Genomic DNA, 19,991 nt, shown 5'->3' with positions numbered 1-19,991 from the left:
AAAATGTGAAAACCTGAAATATGCTAATTTGAATGGTTGAAAATAACGTAGTCTTCAATTTTTTGAGTTGCAATTGATTACAAGCAAGTCTGGATCAGGCCCCTGATTATCGCTATTGGGCGTGACAAAGGTCAAAACGGAAGATACACTTCTGCTGCGTGAAAGACTTCCCAGATTTCACAAATGCTTATTGATAATAATGTTATTAAGCTGACCCTGATCGGGAATAATGTGAATTATTTCAATCTTACCTGCTTGGCCCTTGCCATCCTCTTCTGCTTGACCTTTTCAGCCTTCTGAAGGGCTTTGTTGACCTTCTCACCTAGTCTACCGGTCAGCACTGTGGCCTTCTTGGTCTGGGTACCAGGGACAGTCCCAGAATCGATTTCAGTTTCGCTGACCTTAGCTTGACCTTATAGTAAGAATACCATAAATGGAATGATGAGAACTGGGAGACCTTATATCATCACTGTTTTTTATCATAAGCTATGATCATTCTAATTTAAGGTACTTTTTCTACATATCTGCTCGTTGTTATTCAACTCAAAAGCTACACTATCAACATCATTTTCATTATCAGCATGCATAATTAGAAACATGAGCGCCATCAGAATCAGAGTCATCGCTACAAATATTTATTACTATCAACATCGTATTCATTGTCATTACTACATGTACCAGCATTATCATTATTGGCATCGTCATTATGGCCCTCATTATCATCATCACCATCACCATCACTATCATCATAACCATCATCACCATCATCATTACCATCACCATCTTCATAACCATCATCACCATCACCATCATCATCACCATCATCATCATCATTATCATCATCATCATCATCATCACCATCATCATCATCATCATCACCATCACCACCACCATCATCATCATCATCACCATCATCACCATCATCACCATCATCACCATCATCATCATCACCATCACCACCATCACCACCACCATCACCACCATCACCACCACCATCACCATCATCACCATCATCATCATCATCATCACCATCATCATCATCATCACCACCATCACCACCATCATCACCATCATCATCATCATCACCATCATCATCATCATCATCACCATCATCAACATCATTACCACCATCACCACCACCATCATCACCATCATCATCATCATCATCATCACCATCATCACCATCACCATCATCACCATCATCATCATCATCATCACCATCACCACCATCACCATCATCACCATCATCATCATCATCACCATCATCACCATCACCATCATCATCATCATCATCATCACCACCACTGGCATCACCATCATCATCAATCACCATCACCACCACCATCATCACCATCACCATTCACCTACCAGGTATCAGCTGATCTCTTGTCGGGTCCCTGGAGAGGGTTTTCTCTGACACCATGGTCGCCTTTCGACTCCACTCCTCCTTCTGCAGGAGGAAGTCCTTGCTGAGCTCTGCTGTCCGATAGGTAGCGACCTGATGGGATGACCTGACTGCTACCACCACAATACGCTCACACTCTAGCTCATCCTTGAATCTGTAAGGAGACAAAATGGATCATGAAGTTCATGCATACATACAGATAGAGAGTTGAGTAACTGCTGACTGCAAAAAGTAGCAAAAGTACATGTAGGATTAGTTTTTGCTTTTCATTGAATCTTTATGTAACGACACAAAATTGATAACAAAGCATACGCTGTAGATTTTGATTCCAAAACTTGATGTTTTGCTGGTACCCCCAGGAACAACTTGCAACTCCATCAAGTAGAATGCACATTTAGTTCAAGTGCATTCTATGATTTATACTGTATTTTATACTGCCGTCAAAAACCAAAATGCACCTCCTTGTCTGTTAAAAGGAAGTTGGTTACATCGCTTCAAAAAGCAAAATGCTCCTCCTTGTCTGTTAAAAGGAAGTTGGTTACATCGCTTCAAAAAGCAAAATGCTCCTCCTTGTCTGTTAAAAGGAAGTTGGTTACATCGCTTCTATGAATAATTATGATATTGATAGTTTTTTCGTAGTTGAGAGTGATCAGATCAATCACAACTCTTTGTAAGATAGAACCCATGCAGAGCCCAGTCTTATTACAAAGAGTTACGATTGATCCGATAAACTTAAATTATATGGAAATCCAACAATGTCATAATCTATTTCTCCAGGAAAATTGCACAATGTCCTTTATGGGCAAAGAAAAGTACATTGAATTTCAAAGAAATCGATTAATGTACGACTTCACATCATATCTAGAAAATATTTTGAATAAACATGATGGTTATATGTTAAAGTTTCTAGCTTTCCACAGTTGTGAATGATCGGATCAATCATAACTCTTTGTACGAAAGAACCCAGATTTCAACCACAAAGGTTATTGATTGATTGTACGCTTGATCTTTACCATTGATTGTACATTGTAGTCAATGGAATCAATCGCAGAAAAATGTTCTATGATCATTGCTAACCTTTGTGTTACCGATCCCTGGGGTCAAATCACACCAGTGTCAACTTTACCTCTTTCTGAGTTTCTCCAGCCCAACGCGATGTTTATCAGCCTCCCAAGCAAGTTCTTTCCTCACTAGATCAATCTTCTCAGCCGTCTGTCTCTCAAGCTCTCGCCTTATACCAGGATCCATCTCAAATTCCTACAAAATATTAATAAACGATATAGTACAAATAATGCAGTTATGAGAGCATTAGTAGTGGTGCAGTTGAGGGAAACTTGAGGGATATTATGTTCTACAAGCAAGAGGCACTCAGACTTATTGGTTTTGCATGATATTGTGGATATTTCAGATACAAGCACTTATATAATTTTAATTTAGTGCATTATTTGTTTATAAAATGGGTCAGTAGTATGAAGTGTAATGGAAAACTTATTAAAACTGCTTCAGATTTTCCTAGATCATTTAAATGAGGCAACATCTCTTTTTATTGTCATATCTCATGTGTAGCTAGTATGTAACATGTCTGAGTAAGCATTAGTAAAATACTTTGTTGGTATAATTGCTGTTACTTATCAATTAACCTGCATTCGCATTGTTGCAAAGATCAGTAAAGTGCCCCAAATTTTCAATTTTTATATGATCATTGATATACTTATGTATGGGTGACAATTAATAGCCTGTCAATTACCTTTCTCTCAAGCTGGAGATGGGAGGGCAGTTCATGATTTCTCTCAAGGAGTTTCTTGAACTGTCTTCGAAGTTTGGCGATGGTCTTTCTCGCTTCAAGCTTCTTCTCTTCTGCAATCTTCATCCTCTTGTCCTGTTCGGCCTTCTGCTTCTCCAGTTCAATACTGTAATGTTCCTTGTTTTCAATGTCAAGCACTCTACGCTCCTCGTCCTCTTTCTATTTGACAACAGAGATGTAATAAGATGTTCGGAATTATATTGTTGAAGATAATTCTTTAAACCACATCAGGCAAATTTATACTCCACTCTTGTCATATCAGGGTTGTCAGATCTGACAACTTTCCTGGATTCTCATTGGTTGAGAAGCGCTGTTGCTATAGTAACTGTCGGATTAAACAGGACATCATGATAAAACGTCTGACAAGTCCTTTCATGACATGCTCCCCAGATGTCCAAAGACTTGGAATACATTTGGATCAAACTCAAAATGCAATCAATACAAACTTCTCATTCCTTAACTTCACAATTTTAGATTGATCAAATTGAGTTTAATTTGAGACTATCGCAAAATCTTTGTACGATGGGTACCAGAAATGAGACTTTCCTATGCAGTAATATTCAGTTTGATATGACACCCCCCCCCCCCATCAACTCCAAGCCTATTGCTGGCTCAATTGTATAAAGATATACATTTATTTTTTAAATGAAGTTAACAAATAGTAATCATTTACATGCAGCAATCTTGCAAATAACACCTACACAGTAAAAAGGCAAGCAGATTTGTAGTTTCTCTTATAGGTTCTTCATGTGTCACAATCAGAGCAATTACTATTAATGCAATTTGCAAAGATAACATTAAACAGTCTTCACCCTTTGATTCAAGAAAGGTAGTAAATCATTGCATTTCTAGCAAGGGAGGTCATTATGAATAATCAAATTTATAAAACGGGTTCAAGGATGTAGCCAATGATGAGTGCGTATTCAAGTCACGTGTTCATGCTGTGCAAATTTTGTGCAGCATTAGTTCCAATAGCACGTAAAAACTGATACGCGTTCAGTAAGGCTGGCTAGGATTTTGATGCGCTTACTTAGGTGCGCATAGTAGATACGCCTGTGATGTCATAATTGACAGTCTTGTGATCTCTTTGTCTGTGCGATCGTACACAAGTTGGAGGGATTTGAACAAGATTTCCATGAAAAATTCATTTTGCCGACCCGTTTTATAAAACAATTAATGCACATTTTAAGATTCGTGATGTTAGTGACGATGCGAGCAACTCTCGGGCATTCACAATATTATGCAAAAGCACTCGGCGCAAGCGCCTCTTGCTTTCGCATAATTGTAAATACCCTCGAGTGTGCTGCATCGTCATAACACACTCATAAATGTGCATTAATTGTATAATATTTACCCTGGCAGAAGGAATCTTGGCTCTAGCAACTGCCTTGGCTTCCTCAATCTTCTCATCGCTCATCATCTCAAAGATGAAGAGATTACCGTCACCTCCGCTGGACACCACAAACTTATCATCAAAACTGGTCCTGATGGTGCTGACTCGACCGTAGTTATTGTCGTGGACGTTGAGCATCCAGTAAGGGCCAAGTTTGCTCAGGTCAGCCTGGGAGGAGGTGAAAGGTCGTTTCTCTGCGTTCTTGGCGGTGTCGTCCTGGAGGACGGACTGGATGCGGATGACACCATCTTCCATTCCCATCAGGGCATGGGTGCCTTCAGAACTAGAAGTGGATAGAAGAATGCAAAGTAGGGTCAAATAGTTATTCTTGTTTTTCAAATGACACCATTTCTACATATTTCTCTTTGTACATATCATTAAACAATGAATTTTCCATTTTATTTTGTTCTAAGTAATTTTATTCTTTTTGAATAATTTTTCATGTTTTAAAAGTGACTCATATTTATAAGCAATGCTTCTCCGGGGTCTCCAGGCTCTCTAGGTATTTTCTGTTTTTTTGTTTTTTTTAACTTTGTGAATCTTTTATATCGCTTTGTTTATTCCTTTAATTGTTGAATAAATGAATGAAATGAATATAAACAATTGAAATAAAAATGTATCAACTAAAATTCATTGCCTCAATTACCTTTGAGCTTATATCTTCACACTCGTGCATGATTTATATTTCATCAAGACAAAATAAGCTTTCATCTGTCTTAGGAGGGCAGCTTTGACTTAAATACACAAGTAGAATTGGAATGAAAATATTACATGTATGGATGTTCAACTCTATCATCCATGACATACTTGTATACAATCTAGTGGTAAAGAAAGCAAATGGGTGGCAGGGTGCTACATATCTTTTTAGAAGCACTTACCCGGTCGGGCAAGTAAATTTTTAATAGTTGGAATTTACTTTCCCAAAATCTATTCCACTTGCCTGAAAAAAAAAATCATTGAAAAAAAAAGTTTTGCCTCTTCAAAATAAAGCTTTGTGGTTTCATAAACCATTGAGTTTTTTCTCTCTTTTGACATGAACTGATCTACTTTGTTGTTGCATTTCTTTTTCTAAAGTGATTTTATCTTGCCTGCCATGACCCAAATTAAGGACAACATATCATATTGACCCTAATTTTGGTCATTCTGCTGTGAGAATTTGCTTGCCCAATTCGGGCAAGTAGTTTTGGTCTTTACTCCATAACACTTGCCCGACTCTAACTTTTACTTGCCCCGGGCAATCGGGCAAGTGCTTATGTAGCACCCGGGTGGGATAAATCAAGAAAACGAGATGAACAGAATGGTCCTTACTTGAAGTTGATGCATGTTATAGGGATATCATCACTCCCAGGAACAGGTATAGCTCTCTTGGCTTCATTGATAGCATTCTCTCTGCTGTCCTTGATCAGAGCAGTCTTCTCCTCCTCATTGTAGAACTTACATTCATACAGATATCCTGCATCAAAAGCTCCCTAGAAAAAAAAAAAAAAAATATGTATATCAATGCAAGGGAGTAATTTTCAATTATATAACTCTATGCCTGATATGTTTGACTAGAGTAATATGCCAAGGACTGCTAACTTTGACTCAAGTCACATTCATCCACAATACACACAGAAAGCAGTAAATGGTACATGTGCATACACATAACATATGCAAGAGTGATGTGTGCATCCAATTGCAGTTTCCATACAAAAACTTTTCTTTACAATAAACCAATCAAATGTTAATGTGAATTCATGCCAATTCCCCTGTAAGCTAGGTTGCACCCTAAAATTGATTAACATGAAATTCTATTTTTTTTTAATTCCTGCATCACCAAAAACTGGGTAGTTCAGCATAAGATAAATCTTACTCACCATGGAAACCCAGAAAGTATCTGGATCATTTGGAGCATACATTCCAAAGAGAATAGGGCTTGGTTCTTCTGGGATGTACAATGGCTTGGGTTCCTCCTCCTCTTTCTCTTCTAAACATAGGAAAGGCAGAAAAGCAATAGGTGAGAGGTGTGCTGGTCTACTATTCCAAGATTAATTTGTTTAACAAATTTTCGGCATTACTCCTATTTGTTTAAGATCAGTATGCTCGATCTGTAATGAAAATCATAAGATCAGTATGCTCGATCTGTATGAAAATCCTAAATCATAAGTCAGAAGAAATTGGAACCAGTGGGATTCGAACCTGCCATCTACTGCTTTCCGGGCAGCGACTCAACCACCAGGCTATTCTGGTTCACGGCTAAGCAACGATGAACTGGAATTCAAATACCCTCGATCCTCCTACTATTTCAAGATTGTCTCACACCATCATTTATTGAAAAGGATCGGTCTCCAGTAATTAAGTTTTTTTTTAATTCATACAAGTTCATTTGGTTTATTTCTTCAACTTCACTGTAATCTTTTTACAAACAAGCAATATTGAATGCTAGCTTTATGTAAGAAAACTTAGATCTCCCACCCCTTCAAGGTCATCAAAAGCATTGGTACGGGGTCATCATGTCAATTATGAGTATTACTTTACATTCCAATCTCTCAAAAGTTTTAGGAGCACTGAATCTTTTCCCCACCACCTTTTTTTTGTGTGTGAAAATAAGAATAATGCATGTTGAGACATCTAATCTAATGATGAACTGGTATTAGTGACATGCACTTTTGGGGTTGTACCAGAAATTAAAATAGGCTTTAGTCTAAGATAGGACTTTACAGGATAACTTATCTTTACCTTCTTCTTCCTCCTCCTCTTCCTCATCTTCAAGTCCTCGTTCTCGGCGGATACGTCGCTGTCTCTCCTTCTCCTTCTGCCGCTCCTCTTCTTCAATTCTCTTCCTTTCCTCTTCCTCTTCTCTCTATCAAATTGAAAAGGTAAAAGTTGATGATGCATTGTATGGTTTACTCCTTTATTTAATGATTTGGGAAGATTAACTTTTTGATGCATAATCAGCATTTAATCTTCCTTTACTTATCAACTTGGAAAATAAATTATTTAAGACCTTAATTTCAATTACTTTCATGCACCTGTCTTTACAACAGACAACCTAACTGGAAATACATGCATCAATAGCTGAAATTAATGACTTCAGCATTGCTTAATCAATCAGACTTCATTACATATTAACAGAATTGTAGGTCTTGGAAAAAACTATGAGAAGAATGACTTCTTAACCCATTTGAGAGTGAGCCGACATATTGAGATCTATGGAACATATGTGTCATGGCATAATCATCCTGCAGGATAAGCTTAGAAGAAAACAGATTCCAAATTGTAGGAGCCACAACTGAGAAGTCTGCCACGGTGTTAATCAGTGGACGGATACGTACCCTGAGTCTTGACTTGATGCTGTTGAAGGTGAAGGATCTGACCTCAAGGCCGGTGATGTTGAAGGTCTTAGAGGTGTCGTAGGAACCTGGCTCTGGGGCAGTGACCTCCATCACTTGGCCATTTTTACAGAACACCAAAAGTGTGTTCTTTTCCTGTAACAGTTAAAAAATCAAATGTTTGTCAAATGTCATGGATTAAAGGAAGGGATCTACAGACATTTCAAAGTAATATTGATGGATTTGAAAGTGTCACAGGTTCCTGGCTCTATGGCAGTGACATGAATAACTTGGCTATTCTGACGGAACACCAGCAATGTATTCTTCCTCTACAAAGGTCCAACATCAAGGTCATGGACGAAAGGATAGATGCTAAGCACATTTAAGTATTCAGCAAGTGATATTTATTGATTTGCAGGTATCATAGTTGCCTGGCTATAAACATTAAATTCTGTATTCTTCAATGATATACAATACATACATGATGCAGTAAATCTTTGTAAAACTAAAATTTCCATTACACAAATGTACTGCAGTATGTAAATAATGCTTGGCAAATAAAAGTATACTTACAAAGTTGCCGGGAGCCCATGTAAGGTGTGCTACTGGTCCGGGTGTCTCAATGTACCCTACAGGGTTGAAGGTATCACTTACTGACATGAAGAAAACGGTTCCATCAGCTCCCTAAGAGGACAAAAATTATGCATATGAAAAAATAGAAAAAGTGCTTTTTTAAGCAGTGTACATGAATGAAAATGTTATCATGATTAAATGTCAAGTGTAAAAACATGATCTAGTGGTGCCCTCACTCAGTTGAGAAGTCTCTACACTTTGAACCACAAGGCCCGGTTTTCATATCTCACTGTAGCACTGAAACCCAGGAGAAGTAAATGGGTCCTTGGGTAGTGTTTCAAAGAGCCACTTGTTTAGTTATGCATAACTCTACACATGACTGGAAAAGTTCTTAGTGTTTAGTCAGCTACAAGTTATGATCTATCATTACACACAAGATAGGGTCACCAATTGTGTGTAAAGTCCTGCATAACTAAATAAGAACAGCTTTATGAAACAGCTTCCGGGTAGGAAGGAATCCCTGAATGCTAGAGCACCTGATCATTGTAGCAGTGCTCAAGACTATAAAGTAATATGAATCACTAACACACATTGTATTAAGCGCTACTAATTTCTCCTGAAGATGGCAAGAACATACTTGTCCAAACTTTGAGTTGGGTGGTCCTTTTCAGTACTTAACAAGGGCCACAAAAGAATACATGGTGTATTGTGAAGCCTCCCTACAGATTCATTCTTCTCTATGAAAACACTCACTAGTTAATACTGCTATTAACACATGTTGCATATTATCGCTATCATTATTACGACCATCTACAGTATGAAAATGAAGTGCTTACCCCAGAAGCAAGCAGTTCTCCCTTATTGTCCAGAGCCATAGCAGTAACTGCCTTGGTGTGAGGCTTGAAGGCCTGCTTGAGGATCAGCTGAGCTTGAGGGTGCTGATGGCCCTTCTTATGGTGGTCTTGATGGTCCTGTCTAGCGATGACCAACACTCTGACCACACCGTCGCTGAATCCGGCCAGGACGGATGCCCCCTTAGGGTCAATCTGTAAATAACGAGCGAATTTTATGTTTGAGAGTCACAGGAAATAGGCACATGCTTGGAACTGGTCAGCAAACTGGTGGGTGTTTCATAAAGCTGCCCGTAAAAATTATGTACAACTTTACGAACTACTGACTTATGTCCTAACTCAATAACATAGGGATGTATCACTTAGCTCAAGAAGGGGCCACCAGTCATGCGTATCTTACTAACAGCTTTATGAAACATCCATCAGGTATAATTGAAGTTCCTCTGGTCTATGGTTGTTAAAAGAATTGGCTGGCTGTGCAATCAGTCATTTTGAAAAATTATCAAACCAAGATGGAACATGTAAGTACATAAATGTATAAGAACCAGAAAACCCTGAGATCCACCACTATGACATGAATAGCTTTAAGAAAATCGCAAACCATCCTTTTATAATTTTGTGTCTTTGAGTCATTAAAAAACATGTGTGATGATATTTAGATGTTTCTGATCACTTTAGATCTCACATTTATAGCACTAAATAACGATTTTCTGATGCAATTTCTTTTTCTGGGATTCATTTTTGTAATTTATCACAGACAGTTGTAAAATGTGTTCTCGTTGCTTATATTTTTTTAAAGTCAAATCAATGTCAGTCTATGCCTTTGAATAATAAACATATACATACTACTATCTACATTCAAGACAAGCTACCCATTTCAATGAGAGTTTAATGAAAGTACAAAATAAATATTTCTTAAGTCAGTTCAACTTACAATTTGAGGCAGCCATAGCAGGGCGGTTGATCCAGCGTTGAAATTGGAGTGGCACAGAGGCATCTTGGACACATTGTCATACACACGAACGGTTGCTACATGACAGAAAGATGATGATAAAGTAATTACATAACTACGAGAACGACCTTGTCCATGACAGTTCATTTGGAGTTACTCAAGAAAATCAAAATCATTTGTGTGATTATCAAAGTTAGGACATTTCAAACTTTTGCATTACAGCAGTCAAACAGCTCTATGTAGTTCTTGATGAATGTGCACCAAGTGGATTTCACTTCTCCATTCAATATTTTACATTGTATTATAATAAACTAAGATTCATTCAACATTTGTCCTCAAAGAAATTAACGCAGTCATGGGTGATTATAGCAGGGGTGATATGATGTTGTGTGATCAGGAAAGCAATGTCTGATATCATTCATAATAATAATAATATGGTACTTAGTTGATATTCATGATCTCTATGCGCATATATAGAATTGTATACGTGACTAAATCAGCCATAGGGCCAGCAACCTGTGTTTTTGATAAAAAATTTGGATGGACATACCATCATGTGCAGTGGAAGCGATGAGCTGGGAGACTGGTGATGTTGCTATGTCAGTGATCTCTCCTGCATGGTAAGAGAAAAGCTTCTCAGGATCTTTGGTGGTGTGAGAGAACGACAGGTCAAGCTTCCAGATCCCACCATTGGCATCCTGTACAAGAGAAAAGAATTAAAAAATCATGAAGATATCAATGGTTTTCATACTGAAATTACTTTCAAAAGTTGACTATGTGGCCTCTATTCTGAAGTCAACTTCAGTCAAAGAGATTTTGGATATAATCTGCAATATTTTTTTCTTGTCCCTTAATTACTGATAAGAAATTCCAAGTATAAAAAAATGCTGGGTGTCTTCTTTGCCCTGGCTGGCACCTGCTCCAAAAGACTTTCAACAAGGTACCGTAATCAGTCTGAAATATGTTTGGAAACAAATTGAGCAAGAGATGGAGACTTACCTGACCGTACCAGAGACTCTGTACCTCAGGGTCAACAGACTTGACCATGGACATGAGATGGACATCATTGCCAACCTTGAGCTCATTCATTGGATCCATCTCAAAGACACCAGACTCATCCATGGAATCCGCTGTGTCAATCGATTCAAAATCCCATACCTAGAGAAAAACAAATGGCAAGTTACAATTAGTGAGGGTCAAATAACTTTAGAAGTGGAACACAATATTGTAAACTTGAAGTAGCAAACACTGATTTCATGAGAAAGTTTGTAAGTTTACCAAGAATAATTTTCACTATATTATCTTGGGTGTAGATCTGGTACAAACTGAAGTTTGTGAAATCCTGAAATCTAATCTGAATATCTATCACACTGTAGATTACCAACAAAGATAAGTACATGTGGGAGAGTGTAATTTATCATTGCTTAGAAAAAATACTTGACATTTAACTAGAATCCCATGCTTATTTAGCTTATATATCAGCAGTTACACACTTTCTTCCAGAATCCTTTAGCACATATTAAATGCAAAACAGACACTTGGGTGGCCATTTCATTGGATTCTGTTCGAACCCATTTTGAAATAATTACCACAACTGGCATTTATCTTAAAACAAAATTTCTATCCACAGCTTTATGAAACCATAGAATGAATAACCGGACTTACCCTGATGAATCCATCAGCACCAATGGTGATGAGCTCCCCTTCATCCATCACAAACTGTTCAATCGGCCCCACATGACAGGGCTTCTTGCCCTTACGACTAATCTGAACCTTGATCAGACCGCCATCCCATAGGAGCATGTTGCCCCAGTCTGTCCCAGAGAGCACCTTGCCGTCGGGTAGCTCCACGTAGCCCCTGATGTCAGAGATCTCTGTACGACCAAACTTGCCCAGTTGTCCCTGCAGCTTGAGTCCGGTGAAGGTGTGGGCCATTTTCCAGAATCTGTGGGAATATGTAGAATAAAATGTGTGACGATAATAATGTACTATCCAGCAATGTTTCATTTGACATCATGACTAGTAGTGTATTATAACAGTAATGTTTTGTAAACCGAATTAAAGGTTGCACGGTTCCAATTGGGAACAGTGCAAAGATGGAAACATAAATTTTGAAAGATCTAACCTGATAAAGATTTAATGAATTCTGCTATTCATATTTTAAATGTTCCCATGATAATAAATATCAACCTTGACTGAACAAAAACACATTATGAGTTTAGGATTTAGCGGAAGGATTTTTCAGTATTCTTTCTTTAATTCATCAGCCTCTAATAATACAATATCGCCTCATTGGGTGCAGGCCACAATATTTTTTCTACAACTTTGCACCTCATCCCAATATCTTGGAAAGCTTTAACACCATTTCGTAGCGGGATTGAAAAAAATTGTGGTGGTACGTAAAAACTACTTCCCGGGGAGAATTGATACACTCGACCCTCACCTGATGTGTCCTGTGCCGCTGGTCGTCAGCTGTCCCTCGTTCTCCGGGGAGAACGTCACCCTGAAGATATCCTGAGAGAAAGCCTTTGATCTCAACTGGATCTTCTCCTGCTGCCAGTCCCAAAGGGTCAGCATGAAGTCAGGATTGCAACCCACCGAGGCCAGGAGATTCCCTGCAGGATTGAAGTCCACAAAGGCGTAGCCCTTCTCGGTCCCACCTCTCAGGATGCGGTAGAGCTTGAGAGAAGGGTACTCGTAGACGATGATGTTGGGCATCTCCCCCTTTTCTGCGACCACAAAGTACTTGAGGCTTGGGTGTACCTATCAGAAAGATTAACAACAAAATCATTTGGTATATTGTGCACAAGTAACCTCTCGTACAAATCAATTGCATGGTGATTTGCTAAACTTTGTGTTACATTGAGGTCCTGAATGATAAATACTTATGAAAAAGGAATAGATGAGTATTTAAACTCCTCTGTCAAAATTAAACTTTTGAGGGCATCTCAATAAAAGGTATATCTTTAGAAGGGTTATTATGCAAGAGGCTGCCTTTTTTGCCTTTAATATTGCTACACAAGAAGAGAAAACCATTTCAAACAAAATGAGGTAGCCATACATGTAATTCTGTAATACAGCTTTTCTGAACTTTTCTGAAATGTCATTTTAACAGCCCCCCAGCACATCTTACATGATACTTACCGTTATGGCACCAACACCACCACCACTTGTTGTCCTGACATATCGCTGTTCTTTGGTCACAAGGTTCAAAATCTGGACTATGTTACCAGCTGCAAACAGGACTGTGTTGGCATCCAACATGTACAAATTGGACAGCTTCTTGCAGTCATATCCAAATGAGTGACTGGTGAGAGAAGACTAACAGTCAAGGAAGGTATTATTAAACTGTATTAGAGGTTTCAATTAAATCCAGTTTTCACGTCCCCCCCCATTACAATCCAAATGTAACTTTTAAAAAATGTAGGGACAGTGATTTTATGTTTCAAAAAATGGCCCTTTCCGTTTCAAAAAATGGCCTTTTCCGTTTCAGAAAATCTCAAATTCCGTTTCAGCATGTCAGAAAACGGAAATTCCGTTTCCCCATAGACTTTGTACACACGGAAAAGTGACAATTCCGTTTACACATTGAATAGCAAAATCACAGCGCGTACACTCGCACTGGCCAAAATTTGTATCTGCTACTGTACCAACAACACAATAGAATCCGTTCTAATCGGATCTATGCGGGTGCATTTAATAATTTTTCAAACACATTTAGCATGCATACATCCTCACCTTTCACATAATTAGCATTATTTTACGGTGAAATTAAATTTCATCGATAATTTTGGGATTTTTTGGACATCGTTATCATCAGTCAACGACTTTCGCCAATCCGCCATCTTGGATTTTAAGACCACGATATCGTGCTGTTACATCTTCAAACGTAGAGGGCAGCAACACACGACCGTGCAGTTGAACGATATGAGGCTCAACCCGGCCAGCCAGGTACGGGCGCGGGGTACTATCGAGTGTGCTGATGTCGAGAGCAGTCACGATGTGTGAATTGTCATGATTGTAGCGAAGTGAGATCGTGTTTTCTGGGGTTTTGTGGCCATTTAATATTCTCATTTTGTTGTTATTTTGGAGTAATTTCTGTTGCTATTCTGTGTATTTTGAGGGAAATTACGTTTTCCGTGATTTTCCGTTTGAAATGCCACTTTCCGTTTCAAAAAGCCTTTTCCATGAATTTTGTCCGTTTTCCGCGATTGCGGAAAATCACTGTCCCTAAAAATGTATAATTTTTCACGATGTAAAATAATGTTCTCATAGACAAAAGGGAGTGACCCACCAAAAAATAAAAAAAATGGTTGTTGAAAACACAATTAATCATCATCTACTGAAGTAAAACACGACTTGCAATAAACTAGGTCAGAATTTTGTTTTGAAAACAGAAAAAAAAACAATATTAAAAAAAAATCTTTGAAAGGATACAATAATTTGAGCATGTCATCTGGCAGACCAGAATCCTCAGCAATAACTGGCTTGGAGCTGTGTTCTTCATAGTTGTAATAGAAATCAGTTGGGATACGATTCTCATCCTCTTCTTCTTTCTCTCCCTCTGCCCCGCCCCCATCAGCCTGTGTCTCCCCACCCTCAGTCTGCTCCTGGGGTGGTGCATCCTGGGGCTTTTGTGCCCCATCCCCACTGTCTGCTTGTGGTTCTTGGGTCTGGGAAGGTGCTAATGGGGGCTCTGCTGCCGGTGTCTCCTGGGATTCATCCCCCTGTGTCTCAACCTGTCCCTCGCCCTGTGTCTCTTGGGTTGCGTCACCCTGTGTCTCTTGAGTTGCGTCACCCTGTGTTTCCTGGGGTGTGTCACCCTCTGCTGCTCCTTCTGCAGCAGGGGCATCACCAACCTCTGCTGCACTTTGTTCACCTTCTTTCTGGGCCACTTGCTGTGTGTCTTCTGCGCCCTGGCTGGCATCTGCTACAAAATTAATGACATATTCATCCATTATTATTATTCTGATCAATATTTTTTATACCTCACACACATTAAACACATTGGCCAGTATTCTGAACTCAGGTTTAAATTAAACCCTGGTTTAAAGTTCTGGTTTACTTTATGGATAGCGGATTGGAGCACAAATCACAAACAGTACATTTATTAACTCATTTGACACTCAAATTGTTCATTATTGTCTGGGAATGATAACTGAAGTATTTTGAAGTATGATTCTTCATTATATTTTATCCGACAGTTACCATAGAAACAATGCTTCTCAGCCAATCAAAATCAAGGAAAGTTATCAGGTCTGACAACTTTCCGGACAGAAATGTTGATGAAACTCTCCCCTGGATACATATTCTGCCATCGAAAATAGGCTTTGACTATAGAAAAAAAGCCTATCAAGCCTTTCAAGGCGGGAAGTAAAAAAATTAGACATACCTTCTGGGGCCTGACCATCCTCAGGCACATTATCTACCCCATCTGATTTCTCCCCGTCCCCTTCTTGCTCTGCCTTCTGCTCCCCCGTCCCCTCCATCTCCTGGGGGGCATCATCTGATGCAGGGGGATCTGCCCCACCCTCCTGACTCACTTCAGCTGTTTCTGCAATTCCATCAGCAGCTGTAATGAAAGGATAACAATCTTGAATCCTGACATAGAATTAAGACATCATTTTATAACTTTGATGCATAAGAAGAGCATGAAATGCAAATATATAACATACATTTCTTTCCTTTAATGTATGAAGGGAACACAGATCAAGATTGGACAATTAATATAATTTAATCAATAGCAAAGATATGACAAAGGGAAGATCGGACACTTCAGGGATTTTTTTAAACACTTGATTAATGCTCATGGGGAAGGGTGCCAACTAGCATTGAGTTACCGGTATCAAACCTTCGCACATCGGCATGCTGCTGTGCATAAAACATATGGGGAAAATGAGAGAGGGGATTTGGAAGAGGGCACAAGGGTGGAGCATGGGAATAATTCCATAATTTGTTACCCAAAAACCTCTAAAATATATTCATTTCTAATTTTAGAAGAAAAAAAAATCTTTAAATGTATAAATCATCTATTCCTCCACCCCTCCACCATTTCCTGCATATGTTTTGTATACAACCAAAAGTGGTGATACGTGAAGGCTGGTGAAGATTTACTTACTTAACGATGTGGGGTGCTCTTCCCGAGCATTTCATTGCGCACTCTATGTACTGTACAATGCAATCTTCCCCTTGTAGTACCTTTGTCAATAGGTAGATCTAAATCACACAAGTTCAAATAACAAAACAGGTTTACATAATTTACATTAACAGAATCAGGGCATTGGTACTGCATTTCTACCTCCTGGGCCGGCATTTCACCCACTGTAAACAGGCTTAAACAGGGTACTAGTAAATAATAATTTGAAAATGTACCTTGTTCTGTTGTGTCTTCTTGTGCAGCGTCATTACTTGATTCTTGCTCAGCATTAGTCTCTTCCTGCTGATCATCATTTGCAGCAGGATCTGTGACAAAACACAAAGTTGATTTTGGGTCGATTTAGGTGATTGATGCATGCTCAATATCAATAATAAATGAGTTTTGAACATAATTATGCATGTATATATTTTTTTTCTATTAATTGGAAATCTTTTGAAAATATATTAGGTGATAAAATTTGTTGATGACTTGATGTATTCCTGATATATATACTGGTACTGCTAATTGTTAAACCAAAATGTTCATGTCAAAGTGAATGAAGTTAATAAATTCAAATTGAAATTAGTATGGTAATCTTTTTTTGAGGATTCAGCGCATAGTTTTGCATCGCAGTGTGTTTTGCTTGTACACTTTCGATTCGATTACTATTTATTTTTCTTTGTTATTAATTGTTAAACAATTATTTATTTTATTGTTCATTGTTCACTTAATGTTTATAAGTAAGATCAAGATCTATACCTACAATGTATATACTAACTTTCAATTGTCCATCAAATTCAATAGCTTAAGGATTAAGTTTATCAAATTTGAACAGAATTGGTACAATGTACTTACAATCATCCTTTTCATAATTTTCAATATCTTGATAATAAATAACTCACTTGAATATAAGTTTTTTTTAATATTCAATGCATTGCTGTTGGAGATTTAACAATCCATCTCGCCAGAAAATTATTCATTTCACATGGCTGTGGCGCTGTCGCAGTCAATCCCATCACCGCAGCACACGCAACACATGCCAAGCACAGTCAATCACCGCAACACACACCGATCACATCAACATGCATTATCACTCACCAATAATTCCCGCTGAAATATAAATTAGGTCCTTAAAATTGCGTTCATCTGCGCAAGATTTCCAAACACGCGATAGATTTGTTCAGATTAAGGAAGCGGGATCCCCGAAAATGCACAAAAAAATGAAGAAATCTCTGATTTTTCTGAGTTTGCAAACTTTATTTTCTCGCTAACTTAGGATCATATCTCCAAGATTACCAATAAAAAACAAAAGCAAATTCATTTTCTTAATCGCAGTTTTCGCCAATATCGGACTTGGAAATTGTTTGGGGTCATTGCGAGAGCGATCAAAGAGCAGATGAGAGCAAATCGCTTGTCACTCCTATGTATTTTTTTTATTTTCAGCTGCCATAAAAAAAAATAGTAAATATCAAGAAATAAAAAAAGGGTGCGGGCACAGATGAGGGCACAACTTTTTGATATTTTTTAGCCAATTTTTTAAAATAGTAAATAGTAAAGTATTCCATGCGTCGGCCAAAACAGATGCACGTGAGTCAACTACATGTACTTTCTTTTTTTACTTGGCCAAGCCTTAACATTGGTGCAAATATCATTATTATTGAGCATGTTCTATTTGCAGAGGGGAAAATTAGTTGTGTATGATGGGGGGACCTAAAGCTACGCACTTTGTTTTCAAACGATAAAAACTATGCCGATTTTGATATTTCAACGAATTATCTCTGACTAATTTGTTGCAAACATTCTAAAGATCATTAACCAAGAAGAAAATATCGCAAAACTCACTTATACAAAAATCCTGCCGTGTTTTCCGAACACCTCTTGATTTCGTCGCCCGATGTAGAAGCGGTCCTAAAGCTACGCACTCGATTTATCATGCAAAAAAATAGAAGGATGGGGGGTCTGGTGTCCGGACACTTTATAATTTTGAAGCCTTCTTTTTTGTCTTTTGGAATACACTAGAAATATGAATTCAATAGTTGTAATCATGTTCTATTTTGTTCTTTACAATATATCCTAACATTTTGTACTAAAAATCTATGAAACTTCACTTGTAAATTTTTCCAAATGACTTTCTAAAATTGATTGTCCGGACACACAACAACTGGGTATATTTCCTGTGCCTCAATTTCTAAAATATATTCAATTATAGGATAAAATGAAATTAAAGCGAATATAACTCCAAAATTCCAAGCAGTTATTGGTTACTCTGCATTTAGACTCAGAGATTTACTGCAGGCTGCAGCCTCTGTAGAAAAAATTGAATAGGAATCGTTCGTCACTCTGCAGTCACAGTTCCACATACAGAGTGCGCATTTGCCATTAAAACTGCAGGCGCGATGTGCGTAGCTTTGGGACCCACGCAGCTTTAGCACCCCATAACATATAACTTCATGCCTACGGTAAATTAAACTTCACCACACCACAGACATCATGATAGATCTAATTCATGTTCGACAAAAAAAAAGAAAAAATTGTCAAATGTCAACACTCACGTCAAAAAAACAGGATCAATCTGCGTGATCTGACACAAAGAAAGGTAGGTTCTTGATTGTATCTATGTACTTATTTGATAAATTAGCATTTGTTACTTTATTGTCAGCTCAAATAATTTTCCAGACTACAGAGGCCATCATCATTCGAGATTGCACTTTTGCAGCTGCAATGCAGTGGCAGCGCAGCGGTGCGGCCGACCGCACAGCTCTTACGCCGCAACTCCGGGCACACGAACTGTCAGCATCACGCATCACTCGAAAAAAGAGCGAGAAAACCTATGACAATTCTAAGGTTCTTACAGCAAGATTGCCTCACTACAAAAAGTTACAGAGCAAATACAATTACAGACCGATTCATCATCATCCAATATCAATCAAAGAAACCCACAAAATATAAAAAATTGTGATATAAAACGATAAAAATAACCACTATTTACCTGCGTTCACCTGTTGCTCGTCTTCCATTTTGGAGTTACCCGTTGCCAAGGTTGCCATTGCGCAGGCGCACCAAAATGCTGCAATGTTTGCTGCCCTCTTGAGTTTTGAAAGGTAATAAAGTGAAAAAATGCTCGGATCGGAGTGTTTTTCCTCTTCTTTTTCTTTTTTTTTCAATGTTGTGGACGGTTTTTTAACAGAGCCATATTTATAAACTGCTTGTACACGAATTAAGAGCAGTTGCCACATCTAAAGAAAATAAAAATAGTATTCTCTTTCAAAATCAGATTCATAAATTATTATGATCAATAAGTGACGTGATTTTTTTTCTGCATCATTCGAGTTTTTTTCGAGTTTCATCCGGCAAGTTGTCAGATCTGACAACTTTCCTTGATTTTTATTGGCTGAGAAGCATCCTCACTCGGATAACAAAGAAACGTTTCATGACAGGCCTTGTCGGACGTTTTATCCGACAAGTATAGACCCTCGTATATTACAATCAATGTGGTAACAGTGCCTCTATCCAGATCTGACAACTTGTCGGACAAAAATGTTGATGAAAAGCTACCTTGATTTATA

The 19,991-nt window shown here is 38.2% G+C and overlaps 1 protein-coding gene across 1 annotated transcript in view; it reads right to left on the bottom strand.

Annotated features, from left to right (window-relative positions):
• The window catches only part of LOC121420450 (cilia- and flagella-associated protein 44-like), a 35,428-nt gene extending 15,929 nt beyond the window's left edge, over nt 1-19,499 (bottom strand). Inside the window, exons 1-21 of the mRNA XM_041615092.1 lie at nt 19,415-19,499; nt 16,662-16,751; nt 15,682-15,861; nt 14,727-15,219; nt 13,434-13,596; nt 12,733-13,052; nt 11,955-12,234; nt 11,289-11,447; nt 10,840-10,987; nt 10,272-10,366; nt 9,323-9,532; nt 8,487-8,597; nt 7,917-8,069; nt 7,321-7,444; nt 6,459-6,568; nt 5,911-6,071; nt 4,564-4,885; nt 3,153-3,368; nt 2,532-2,662; nt 1,369-1,559; nt 252-412 (exon numbers count right to left, since the gene is read on the bottom strand). Coding sequence (XP_041471026.1) covers nt 252-412; nt 1,369-1,559; nt 2,532-2,662; nt 3,153-3,368; nt 4,564-4,885; nt 5,911-6,071; nt 6,459-6,568; nt 7,321-7,444; nt 7,917-8,069; nt 8,487-8,597; nt 9,323-9,532; nt 10,272-10,366; nt 10,840-10,987; nt 11,289-11,447; nt 11,955-12,234; nt 12,733-13,052; nt 13,434-13,596; nt 14,727-15,219; nt 15,682-15,861; nt 16,662-16,751; nt 19,415-19,472 — 3,876 coding nt within the window. The 5' untranslated portion in view covers nt 19,473-19,499. The remainder of the gene's footprint in view (nt 1-251; nt 413-1,368; nt 1,560-2,531; nt 2,663-3,152; nt 3,369-4,563; nt 4,886-5,910; nt 6,072-6,458; nt 6,569-7,320; nt 7,445-7,916; nt 8,070-8,486; nt 8,598-9,322; nt 9,533-10,271; nt 10,367-10,839; nt 10,988-11,288; nt 11,448-11,954; nt 12,235-12,732; nt 13,053-13,433; nt 13,597-14,726; nt 15,220-15,681; nt 15,862-16,661; nt 16,752-19,414) is intronic.
• Between the last annotated feature and the right edge of the window lie 492 nt (nt 19,500-19,991).

This window comes from Lytechinus variegatus, chromosome 8 (assembly GCF_018143015.1).
Source record: "Lytechinus variegatus isolate NC3 chromosome 8, Lvar_3.0, whole genome shotgun sequence".
Classification (NCBI taxonomy): domain Eukaryota; kingdom Metazoa; phylum Echinodermata; class Echinoidea; order Temnopleuroida; family Toxopneustidae; genus Lytechinus; species Lytechinus variegatus.
The sequence above is the reverse complement of the archived record's forward strand: the minus strand, read 5'-3'. Positions and strand labels throughout refer to the sequence as shown.